This window comes from Pan paniscus, chromosome 8 (assembly GCF_029289425.2).
Source record: "Pan paniscus chromosome 8, NHGRI_mPanPan1-v2.0_pri, whole genome shotgun sequence".
NCBI classification, from domain to species: Eukaryota; Metazoa; Chordata; class Mammalia; order Primates; family Hominidae; genus Pan; species Pan paniscus.
Window position 1 is genome coordinate 83,720,292 of NC_073257.2, and position 13,040 is coordinate 83,733,331.

General features: G+C 54.3%; 1 protein-coding gene across 1 annotated transcript in view; it reads left to right on the forward strand.

The window, feature by feature from the left end:
• Positions 1-13,040, forward strand: part of LOC129392945 (cadherin-23-like) — a 336,485-nt gene that overhangs the window by 173,081 nt on the left and 150,364 nt on the right. Inside the window, exons 8-9 of the mRNA XM_055092951.2 lie at positions 897-1,025; positions 8,023-8,101. Coding sequence (XP_054948926.1) covers positions 897-1,025; positions 8,023-8,101 — 208 coding nt within the window. The remainder of the gene's footprint in view (positions 1-896; positions 1,026-8,022; positions 8,102-13,040) is intronic.

Here is a 13,040-nt window from a genome sequence, read left to right on the forward strand (position 1 = left end):
AAAAATTTTTTTTTGAGATGGGGTCTTGCTATGTTGTCCAGGCTGGAGTGCAGTGGCTATTCACAGGTGCAATCTTGGTGCACAACAGCCTCGAACTCCTGGGCTCAAGTGATTGCCCCACCTCAGCCTCCTGAGCAGCTGGGACTACAGATGCATTGGTGAGGTTTTATACAATGAAATTCCCAACTGACGGTTTAAATATTGCTCGCCTGGCTGCAGGGGGATGGCCTGTGTGACCTCTCAGGAGTCTTTCTCGGAGTCCCCCAGATGTCACAGACCCTGGAGCTCCCCCTGCTGGTTGGATTGGGAAAAGTCACTGAACCAGTAAATCCCCAGCCCAAAGCAAGGGACTCATGAATGCAGGGACACAGGTGCCAGATTAATCCCCTCTGTGGCCTTTCTTCTGAGGAGTCCCCATCTTTGTCAATCCCCTGCTGCCCTGGGATGAGTGGGGGCAGGAAGTGGGCATAGAGAGGGGTGGTGACCTCCAGCTGAACTCAGCAAAGGAGCTGAGGGCGGCACCATATCTACTCCAAGCTGGTCATCCCACCACCGGATGTCCAAGGAAGTCAGGCCTGGGCTGCTAGGGGCTGGAGGTCTAGCTGTACCCCAGCCCTGCTTTGTAACACTGGATAAGCTGCCTTCCTCTGGACCTTGGGGATGCTGTTTGTGTTTTGCTGTACAGCTCAGAAATCACCATGGCTTCTTAGAATTCTTAAGCTTCGTTTTACTAAGCCCTTCCCTGCTGGAGTGCAAGAGCATGGGTGTGTGTGTGCGTGTGCATGTGTTTGCACTTATGTGCTGCACGGTGCAGGTCTATGTGTGTGTGTACATATGTGTGTGAGTGTCCCCACCATCACTCAACCTAAGGCTGTGTGTTCTCTCCGCTCTCTAAGGATCAAGACAAGACCAGGCCTCTGTCCACCCTGGCCAACTTGGCCATCATCATCACAGACGTCCAGGACATGGACCCCATCTTCATCAACCTGCCTTACAGCACCAACATCTACGAGCATTCTCCTCCGGTAAGACTCCTGGCCCTTCCTTCTCAGAAGTCCCTTCTCAGAGGGACTTCCTTCTGAGCTCCTGTTAGGGATGGGCCCTGTTAGTGGGCTGGGCTCCTCCTTGGCTCCTCCGCAGTCCCTGTGCGTGGCAGTGATGAGTGTTCTGGCACAGTGAAACCCCAGCCACTCTTCACACCACGCCCATCTCCTCACCCTCTCACTCTACCCAAGGGGCTCTGTGTGGCAAAGAACAAAGGCTTCCAGGGCAAGTAACGGGGAGCCATTCAGACAGACTTATGTGGAGGGATGGGGATCCCGTGCAAAATTCAGCCTGCGCTGAAGAATGGACTCAGTCTGGCTCCACAGAACATCAGTGTGGCTCAGCCGTGTCTCTGCCGTGTCAGTCTGTCCCTCTCTGCTGATGAGCACTGCCAGAGAGGGTGGCAGCTGCCCTTCTTCAAGGGCCCTCTTGGCCCCGGCTCTTCCCTGCGAGCTTGCAGCTCCTTCTGCCCTCCCTAATGCCCAGTCTTTGGATTTCTTAAGTCCAGGTTTCCAAGAAAGGCTCCTGATTTTTCTGGTGTGTTGCAAGGTCATAGGTCACCAGCCTGTAGATCGGCTACCCATGGGTGTCTTAGAGGACAAAACATGCCTCGGCCCCCTCTGCAAGGCTGTGGATGGAGCAGCTTTGCTCAGCTGTGGGCCAGACGGGCAACGGCAGCCATCGCTAGTCTCATAACCATTCGTGCGTCTGTGCAAACTTGAATGCAACACTGGCTGTGGGTGGAAAAATTAGAAAAATGCGCCTCCCCTAGGCAGTCAATCCCTGGTCATTAGCTTAGGGAACAGCGTTTGGGGAAAGAAAAATGAGCCCCTTCTTTTGAGAGAACTCAGTGTGCTTAGAGGAAGGACTCAGCTTTGGGAGCAAAGTGGGGCACCCGCCTAAGGCTCGTGAGCGTTCAGGGCCCCACCCGCATCCCTGCACACGCTCACAGAATTGAGTGTGACAGGTGAGCTTCCCTTGACTGGGGTGCAGGCTGTGCTCCTGGGCCTGACCCCTCATTTGGAGACCATGGCTGCCCTGGCCACTGGCCTCCCTTCACAGCATGAGGCCCCAGTCTCCTGGTGTATGGGACTGGCATTTGGCCACTTCCTTCTTGGGACAGGTGTGGAGGGAGGCTCTAAGAAGCAGGATCCTTTGGGGCCTGCTACTGTTGAGTGTTTGAAGCTGCTTTGAGAGTAGAGGGGGACAGATCAATGCCCCCAATTCCCCAGCCTTCTCTTTCTTAGCATTCTGTGGGCAGTGGGAGCCCCTGCTTTTAAGACTGAAGGCTGTCTCTTCTCAGCACAGCCCAGCCCATTTCCCATGACTTTCCTAGCCCCCTTTCTCTCTGCCCCTAGCCCAACTTTGCCAGGCCGATACCTTCTCAGCATCAGGTCAGCTGTGACGTGCTGTTTTCAGATGAGGCAGGGCCCACAATCTGCCCATGGCCCCTGGACATCTCCTGAGTGGTCAGCACTCTTGAACAACTTGCCCCACCTCTGCTCTCCTGAAGGACTGGAAGCGTGCAGTTCAGCAGGGACAGGGTCTGCTGTGGGCATAACATACAGTGTGTGCTCAGGAGATGGTAATGGAATGGACAAATGAACAAGCACCCTCACCCTGGGCAGACCAGCATACTCACCATCCTGCACCCTCTCCGCCCCTGTGCCTGCTCTTGTCGCCAGCCCAAAGTCCACCCACCCATTTGTTCCCAGTTCACTCTCTACCTTTCTTATAATTTTTTCCCTGGCTTCTTCCCTATCTGTCCCAGAGATAGCAATTCCTCTCCCTCAACCCTGGTAGAATTAACTCTCTCTATGCTGCGTAATTTTCCACTTAATTATAGTCTCGCCTGTAATGTTACCTATATATGTGGGTTACTTCTGAGCCCCCAGTAATCAAGGTACTTGAGTCTCTGGGACATGATCTCATCCTTCCTTTGGGTCTCCAGGGCATCATGCCCAGAGCTAAGTGCAGGGAAGATGCCCAAGGCCAACTAGATTGAAGTACAGAACATGGCAGTGGCTGGGCAGCCAGAGGAGCTCAGAGGAGTCCCGCACTGCCGTACTCACTTTGGCTGAATCAAATGGCCTCCTGACCAGCTCCTCACTGGGAAAGGGGGATAATTGTGCCTGCAGTGGTGCCTCCCTCTCCTTAGGGTTTTAACGGTTGGAGATAATGCACATAAAACACACAGCAAGTGCTGCCAATTAGCGGACATTAAACCACGCTGGGCAGTGACCTGGTCAGTCAATTACAGTAGCTAGGTTGGGTTGGGGCTCCCAGCTTCAGCTTCCTTTCAGAGTCGTTGTAGTTGGGAAGAGGTGTGTTCTTGGTGTGAGTGTCCCCTGAGACCCCTAGGTTGTCTTTTTCTAGTATCTTTTTAGTATTTCGTGCAATGCTAAGTTTGCATGCTTTTATTTCAGACCTGCAGATTTCTGAGCTGTCTGTCCATTGGGTCTGCACTTCATCCTTTTATGCACCCATCAGACATTGATGCGGCTGGTCCCATGTGCAGGCCCCATGCTAAGCCATGCCCTCTGCTCTACAGGTGATCCCACAGGCCCCTGCTAGGGCAACTCCTCAGTCTCAGCAAACCAGAGCCTTGCCCTCCTTAGCTTCCGGTCTCCTGATGCTCCATTTCTTGGCATATGCTGTGATTCTCCTCTCTCAGACGCAAGGATCTTGATGTCTCTTTGCCTCACCAGTATTGTTCCTTTGTCTCCACAAGGGCACTAAGGCCCATGCCCAGGGAGCTGCTAGACCCCCGATCTGGGTGGTGCAGGTTTGAGCCCCACAGCTTGGCTTATGGCTGGGCTGGGGGAGCCAGAAAAGGCAGTGCATTGAGGGTTTCAGACCCTCCAGCCTGGCCCGGCTCCCCCGGGGCCCACAGAATCTGCCTCCGTGTCCACACATCTCTGCCCTTCCTCCAGTCTCCACACTTGAGGAGTTCTCAGGTTCCCTCGCCTCTTGCAGAGCCTCTCTCCTGCAGGCCGATTCCCTTGCACTGCCAGCCTGATCCTTCCCAGCTGCTAATTGGTTTCTGTGCCTTGATCTGGGCCCTCCATGTCCCTTTACAGTGTAGAACCCTGATTTAACGCAGCAATTCCCAGGCCGGGCCCAGGCTGAGATGCACCCTGGCCTGTTCTGCCTCCCAGGCCAGAGGACCCCAGCACCCCCATTCCCAGCCTTGCCTCTGCTGCCCCGGGGCCCCCACCGGACCTTTCCCCACTCTCCCCAACTCCCCCTCTTTATCTGCGGCTCACAGCATGTATGCCTCCCCCTATCAGCGTATCAGGTTAGCATGCCTCATCTAAAGTGTATATATTACCTAATAAAATCCTTCTTATTTGGGATTATTGCATCAGATTTTAATTTCCTCACTCGAGCAGCAGCATGTCGGCCTGCCCGTCAGTGAAGGGCCGATAGAAGGTGAAAAGAGCGGATAAACTGCACAAATTACTGCCAGCCGATGCCTATCAGCCCTTCGACTGGAATTGACTGAAATTAAGGACTGAGAAATAGGATTTGCTACCTCAGAATCTGCTGTGGCAGCTCTCATCGGAAGTCCCCTTCAGCCCCCACCAGCCTGCTCCCCCCAAGGATGCCTCCTACTCCTGAAGCAAGCTGCACGTTCACCTTTCAAGTCCTTAATCCCGTCATGGAAATGGGGTAGGGGGTGTCCCGGCTGAGCTTGCTGAGCAGGAGGAGGACGTGGGCCCCTGAGGCCAGGAACAGCCCAGCTGGGCTCCTGTGTCCACGGCTTTCCTGACGAGGGCATCTTTGGAAGGGGACAAGCCACAGAGGGAAGAGAAGTCCAGCTTCTCTCAACTGTGTCCCCACTGCCCGGGCCTCAGACGCTGGGGCTGCCTCTCACACCTCACCCCCTCCTCATCTTGGCACATGCACTGGGTGCAGAGCCCTGAGCCCTTAGCCTCCTCCAGAGAGCAAAGGGGTCCCCCAGGCATACCCCACACTGCCCTCCATTCCCCAGTCACCTCCGCCTCCCTCCACCCCACCCCCCACTGCACCCTGTGACTCTCAGCAAATCCCTGAGCACTCTGAGCCTCGGTTTGCTCACACATACCCCCATGTGAGGAAAGAGAGGGAGGGAGAACCTTGCTGGGGGCCCCACACAGTGGAACATCATAGACACTCCACTAGTGCCAGTTCTGCCCTGGAGGCTGCTAGCTGTCCTCACAATGCACAGAAAGCCGCTTGCCTCTAGGTAGAGATGATTAATATGGGGTGTTGGGGAGTCTGAATTTGCTGAAATTCTTTGGAAAAATCCACGTGGATGTGCATTTTCTGGAAAGAGGCCCCTGAGTTGTCATCAGATGCACACAGCGATTCCAGGCCCAAATAAATAGTAACAATCATGTTTATAGCATTCGCCATGTGCCAGGTGCTCTTCTGAGTGCTTCACGTTTATTGGCTGCTGAGGGGTGGGGATTGTGATTTTTACCCATTTTATAGATGGGGAAAACAAGGCAGAAAGAGGTTATAAGTAACTTACTCAAAGGATTCGAGCGCATGCAGTCTGGCAGCAGAGTCAAACCCTTAACCACCTTGTGGTGCTTTTCTGCTCCTCCCATTACAAACAGCGGGGCCCCTGCAGGCCTGCACACTGTAGCCTCTCTCTCAGAGGCTTCCTACTCCCTGAAATGTGGATTCCTGTGCAGGGCAGAAGCCCTTGGCAGGTCGCACCCTGGCGCACACCCCAGCTGGACTGGCTCCCTGGAGAAGCACAGCAGGCAGTGTGCCCTTGGGAGCAGGGTCGGCTCCGGGCCGAGCACAGCCGCACTTCTCCATCCCCCGTCTTTGGAAATAAGTTTCAGTATATTGAAAATATAATCACTGAGCCTCTGAAACAAGAGCTGTGGGCTCCCAGGAGCCCCCATTCCTCCCTGTTAATTCCTTCTCATAACATTTCCAGTCTTTCTGGCTGCACTTGTATTAAAAGCTCAGGGTTTTATTAAAAGTGGATTTATTTACCCAAAAAAAGATGAAACCCCGAACTTTGCCAGGAGCCTGTCAGAGCTTGCTTCGTAGAAGCTCGGGTATGACTCTTTTAGGAAGAGTCCCCATTGTCCTCCTGTCCTGGAGAACCGACTGGCCTCCACAGAGCCCTGCCTGCCCAGGGGGCCTCTGGGCAGCCCCATGCAGGAGCCCAGCACGGGCTCTGAGGACTGAGGGCACTTTTGTCGCCAGGTCTCCTCTGCACAAGCCTGCACCAGCCCCCTCGTGTCTCCCCCTGAGGATCACTGTCCCAGGCCTGGCCTAGCCCTGCTCTGCATGTGTGTCTGGGACATGCAATTGCCCCTGAGTACTGCTTAGTGACTCTCTGGGGTGGTGATCCAGTGGGCCTCAGGCCCAGTTATCCTAGCAGGCCAGGAGAGCACGGAGCAACTGCTGTGAAGGGATACAAGTGCTTGGGGAGGGTGAGGTGGGGGGTGCCCCTGCTGTGTCATGGCAGCGAGACTGGGTAGAGTTAGAGGAAGGGTAGCTTGCCCCACAAGAGCGCAGGGCGTGCGTGTCAGGGAACAAGCCTCTGCACAGGTGAGGGGGGTGGGGGTGCAGCGCAGGCTTCAGCCTCCTGCTGATAAACAGTGAGTGGAGGGAAGTGGCCGAGGACACAAGAGCCCTTCATTAGCCATGCAGATGCCAGGGTTGACATTTCCCTAGGGGGTGGGGACAGGCTTATCTTGCTCTCCATCACCCAGGGGAACACTGTGGCCTGGAGCCAGAGCCTCAGGCAGGCATGGTGGGCAGGCATGGCTGGCACTGGCCATGGTGTGATAGGACCTGGGGAACCAAGTAAAGGCTGCCCCAGGCAAGGGGCGACTCAGCGAGTGGTGGCGGTGACCTTCCACCCTAAGGTTTAAGGGCTCTGTGAAGGTTTAAACAAACTCTTGTTTGTTCGTTTGTTTATTCAGTCAATCAATCAACCCATCAATTGATATTCGAATGTGCCAGTTGTATGCCAGGATCTCTTCCTAGGACAGTCTTATGCCTCCAAGCACTTGCCTGAGCTCTGCCTTCTGCCCAGAGCACCTTCCTCTTCATGTTCTCTCCCTGGCAAACTCCTACTCATGCTTCATGACCCATGCTGAATGTTGCCATCTGTACGACCATTCGCCAATTCCTCCAGGTGGACTTCTCCCCTTTTTTGTACGTTTCTCCATGTGAGCCATATGTGTATTCGCACTCCTCATATGCGTATAGCAGCTGTCTGCTCAGATGTTCTTGACTTCATGCCATAGGCTGTGCTCCCCAAGAACGCGTTCCCCTGGCTTCCCATACTGTTAGTTCCAGCTCCTGCCCCTTCTCCATCAGTGCTGCAGAGAGAATGAGTAGGGGTGTGGGCAGAGCCATTCCAAGCAGGAATTGCCAGGCACAGCGCTGTGTGGGCCATGGTTCCTAGGGCCATGGCGGCCTCCTGAGTTGCCACCGTCATCCCCCGAGATACCTGCTTTCATGATTTATGCTTTCATCCCTAAAGTAGTTGAGCCACCATGTTCTCCTTTATTCAAACCCCAGTGAAAACAAGGTCCCAGGCTTTTTGCTGTTATTCTTATTAAGGTGGAGGGAAAGTGAGGCCAGAGAGGTGCAGCAACCTTCCTAAGGTCACACAGCAACGTGATGGGTGGTTGAGCTTGAGACCAGATCTCTTGTCTCTTCGCTGGATGCTCCTCATCTGTTCTTCCGTGGTGGTCCATTTGAACATGGGATATGGGAAGGGGAAAGGGGAATGATAACATCGGTAAGGTTTGGCCTCCCCGTGGACCCTAGGGTGTTTGCCTGGGAACTGCAGTGTGTGCCCAGGGCAGCTGATGCCTGAGCCCTTGGCATCTACTTCCTGGGTTGCCCTTGCAGCCAGGATCAGCCTGGGGAGGGAAGCTGTGGGTGCCATGATAGCTACAAAGAAAGACAGCAGCCAGGGGACCCAAACTCAAGTCCCTCCTCTCTTCTGCCCAGGGCACGACGGTGCGCATCATCACCGCCATAGACCAGGATAAAGGACGTCCCCGGGGCATTGGCTACACCATCGTTTCAGGTAAGACAGAAGGCTGCCCTTCTCTCCTCTCACCCCTCTGTCCTCCACCCAAGGAGAGCCAGTAGGCATCTCAGGCTCTGAGGGCTAAGGAGAGGTCTGCGGGCATGTGGGACAGGGTAGGAGACCTGACTACAAGGACAGTCCTCGCCAAAGGGCCAGGAAGGTGACCGAGTGAAGGCAGGAGGAACAGGGAGAAGAGGTGCTGGGAAGCCGACAGAGGCTAAGCTGTCTAGGGGCTGCTTGGCGGGCACTGGGGGGGTGGGCGCGTGTGCCGCTGTCCAAGGTCTGAGACGGTTGGGCACTTTGGGGCTCTGGGCCTGGGACTTTGGTGACTCCCATCTAACCTCCTCCAGCGCTCTGGGTTTGTCTTTTTCTTTTCGTATTTGATGAAAAGGTGGCAGTTCTAGCATCGTTTTAGAACAAACGGAGCTGCAACTTCAGCTGATTTCATGTTCTTTTCACATTTCCAACCCTTAAGAATTCATGTCGCATCTGGAATGTTGCAGGGGGGAACATCGGCCCCGTTGCCGCCCAGCTGCCTTGGTTGAGCAGAATAGTGACTGACAGCAGAGATGGTTCCGGGTGATGGGATCCCTGACCCACGCCCCACCCAAAGACTGACAAATGGCAGCTCTGTTCGGCTGTCCCAGGGCTGGGTGGTTTTAGAGCAAGGTTGCCTTGAGGATGTGGTGACAGGCTGCTCGCCCACAGACTCTGGCTCTGCCCACCCCCCATACATGCCATACACAGCCTCCCTGCCCAACCCACGAGTCAGTGAAGGGTCAGCCTGGTGTATCCGGGCAGGCCAGGTTGATGGCCGAAAGGACATCTGGCCACCAGGCCAGTTTCCACCCACTGCCTCTCCCTACCATACCCCCACACCCCCAGAACTGGGAGTGGCATTGTTGGAGTAGCATCCTGCCCCTAAAGCTCAGGACAGCAAAGCATAGTGATCAAGAACATGGAGGAGGATGGAGTCTACTGTGCCATGTCATTTTCGTTGGGTCTCTGTCCCTCAATTTGCCTGTACCTCCATAAAATTGGAGCAACAAGAGTACCTACTTCAAGGTGATGTAAGGGTCAGATGATTTAACATATAAAGGGCTTAGTTAACGTATGTAAAGTATCACGTAAGTGTTAGCTGCGGTTATTACTACAGATAGCAGCTAATGCTACCTTGGGAAGCTAGGGGTTAGCTAGTAGGAGGGAGACACCTCATGTCTTTGGCAATGCAGGAAACCAGGGGTGTCATGGGCTCCCTGGGACCCGCAGCTGCTGACATGACTATTGTTGCACCTCTAAGCCCAGGGAACCCCAGGACCCGGAGCAACTCCCAGCCCAGCACAGGTGGTGACTGGCAGCAGGAACATGGGTTTGGGCCTCTGCACCACCCCCTCCCCCATTTCATCATTCTGGTGTCCAGCACAGGACCTGGTGTAGCGTAAACCCCGATATGTACTTGCAAAATGAATGAATGTCACTCTAGGGGAGTGAGTTTTCAAACTCCAGCATGCCCAAGAATCTCCCGGGGCTCCTACCAAAACTACGAAGTCCTTGGGCCCCATGGAGATTCTCCATCTGGAGGTCTGGGATGGGCCCAAGAATGGTCTTTTCTCATAGCACCCCAGGCAGCTCAGGTGCAGGCAGTCTTCAGACGGGGATGTGAGGAAGCCAGACCCAAGAAGGAAACTGTTCTGCAGGAAGGCAGGACCTGCCTGGGAATCGAGGCCCTTTCTAGGTGGGCAGAGCAGAAGGGGAGGCCTGTCTTGGTGCTGATCTTCTTCATGAATTTTGCAAATTGAGACACAGAGCAGGAGCCTCCCAGTGACCAGGGGCTTGTGCTGGAGAACTGAGGGAACACCGGTGAGCCCTGGGTGATGAAGCTGGGGAGCCAGGACAGAGCGGCAGCAGGAAGGGGGTGCTGGGCTGGGTGGGGGCGTGTCTCTTATGTGCTCACAGCCTCCGGGCTGGTTCCAGATATACCCCAGCCTGGATGGAGGTGGGGAGAAGAGAGCCAGGACTTGGTTCAAGGTCATGCTTAGAATGGGAACTCCTGCAGAGACCCTGTGAGCCCATCCTCCAGGGCGCTGGCCCATTCCAGGTTCATGCTGGGTGCCAGGCTGCCAGTCCAGACCCTTAGGTCCTCTCCAGTCTTCAGAGATGGCTCCAGCCAGACCCACCTCTCTACTCTATCCTTCTGGGGAAGGAGGCTGGAGATCCAAGCTGCTAAGCCTTTGGTGTCTGGGCTGGACTCTGGAGCTTGGAGTCCGGGCACAACTGCCTGCAGCATCTCCAGGGGCAAAATCTCCTGGGACAGGCTCCCAAGTACAAACAACAGGGTGAGAAGGGAGACCCAGGATTTGAAACCACAGGGAAGGGATGTGTGTGGAGGCGAGGGCAGGAGGCAGAAACTTCTGGAAGGCCTGAAGCATTCAGCATAGCTTTATAGGATTCCCACTGCCAGCACAGATGTGTCTTAAGGGCTTTTAGAAAGGATGACAAATGGGTTACCTCTCACATGCCAGCTTTGATTGATTGGTAATGGCTGCCTGCAGAGGATCATGGAACCAAATAGGCTCGTGAGTGCAGTATTCAATTGGCAGAGTCTGCTATGGATGTGGCAAGGGATAGGGCCACTGTTTGACAAATATTTGCCATCCTTGCTATGTTACCACTTGAACAACACGTGCAGGGTGGCCTTAGAACTTCCTTTACCTATTTTGTGGGTGTTTGTCAGCACCTCACTTCACCCAAACCCCTGTTGGGTAATGAGCCCCTTGAGCAAAGGACAGCCCTGCTCTTTCTTACCTAGGTAAGAAAGGTAGGTAAGGGTGGCTCAACAGGGCTGCCCCCACCCCCCATTCCTACCCCCTTCTCTGTGGCCCTGGGCTGGCACAGTCTCCCTGAGAGCCATCCTCAGCATGAGCCTAAAGCAGGCTGATGGGCAGGAGGGCACTGTCCCCAGGGGAGCAGGTGGACAGCAGGCTAGGATTTGGCCTCGTCTCTACTTCTTTCCACCAGTGTAGACGTGGCTGAAAAGAACATTGTCTGCCAAGGGTCCGTCTCACACACCTGCCTCTCTGGTGACATTTGGTCACAGCCCTCTCCTGGGTGGCCTGGCCAGTGCCTGTTTATTGGAAAGCAGGCAGAAGGGATGGTTCATGTCACCCTGAGGGCATCTTCACAGCTGATTGCCCCAAGCTTGCCCTGAGTGCCCAGTAGGGGCCTGCCCCAGCCCTAGCTGCTCAGGAACCATTTTCCTTTGAAAGAAAGAACTAAGGGCTTTGTAGGGGGTGGGCAGAGCCAAATGGAGAGTCCTGAGTGTCACTGACATGGGTGACTTGAGTCTCTGGGGCACCCCCAGAAGCCTGGGCTGGTGGTGGCTCTGTCTGCAGTGGGTGAGGCCTGTCTGCCCCACGTGGCTGGAGACAGGCCTGAGCTCACAATGGATCCATGGCCCACAGTTAACCTGCCCAGTCCCCTGAGGCCCTGTCCCCTCCAGGCTGTTTATCAGCCCCACAGCTGTGGGGATTTAAGTCTGCACACCAGTGCTTTCCCCATTACTAATGACCCCTCTGTTTTGCCAAGAACAAAGAGGCCTTCAGCACTAAGTTATGGCTCCATTGCCATCAATTTGTTCTCAGCCCTTTGTGGCCAAACTGAGACTGAGAATGACAAGTTCCCATAGAGGACCTGGCATGGGCCCCATCTGCTCCCTCAGCCTGTGCCTGCCCTGCCACCCACAAGTGGCATTATTTTCTTGGGGGCCTGACCGAAACAGAGTTCTCTGCAGGCTCCCATCCCCAAAGGACTGCCCAGCCTGTGGTCTCAACAGACACCCCCTCTGGCCTCATCCTTCCTCTGCCAGACAGCCACAGTCCTCCTTCAAGGGGCAGCTGCACTCACCGCCCCCAACAGAGCACTGAACTGGGAGTCAGAAGTTGTGGGTTCAAGGCCCAGCTGTGCCACCTGCCAGCAATGTATCTGAGCAAGATGTTCGACCTCTCAACCCTGTGGTCCTCGCCCATGGAACCAGGTTAATAATCCACACATGGATGAGAGGGTGCTGGAGAGACTCTAAAGGGCCATAAAATATTAAGGATTATGAATTGTCAAGTAACAAGCAGGACCCAGGGGTCCTTGGGACTCATTCATTCATTTCCTCCTTTATTTGTTTGAGCACAGGGCAGTGGTTGAGAGTACAGGCTCTGGAGCCGCTGTCCATGGTAGTGACCTCTAGCTGTGCCGGCCAATGCATTTGCCCACAAGCCCATGTAGCTACTGGGCACTTGAAGTGCGGCTAGTCTGAATTGAGATGTGCTGTCAATAAAACACATAGGATTTTGAAGACCTAGTGTGCAAAAAAAGGTGATAAAATATCTCACTGGTAATGTTTTATATTGATGACATGTTGGAATGGTAATATTTTGGATATACTGGGTGAAATACAACATATTATTAAAATTAATGTTATCTATTTCTTTTTTGTGGCTACTAGAGAATTTAAAATCACCCATGTGCCCATATTCTATTTCTGTTGGTGACTCTGTTCTAGAGGTAGGTGGCCTCGGCTTAGCTTCTGCCACTGACCAGCTGCATAACCTTCTAAGCATCCATTTTCCAATCTGTAAAATGGAGATAACAGCCCCTGCCTCACAGGCCTGTGGGGGTTTAGTGAGCTGAGCCGAGTCAGCACTCAGAAGAGCACCTGATCTTGTAGCTAAGGCACTGAGCAGCGTGGACTCTTCATTCCCACCCACAGTTGACCGAGGGCCTTCCCTGGGCCAGGAGCTGTGCTAATGTCCTGAGAAGTGGTGGAGACCAGGGCACCATCTTCGCCCTGGGAACCTGCAGTTTGGTCAGGAGACAGACCTATGCAGCGGCAGCTTTAATACCTCGGTGGAACTCTGTGAAGAGGAGGCACAAGATATGCTGATGT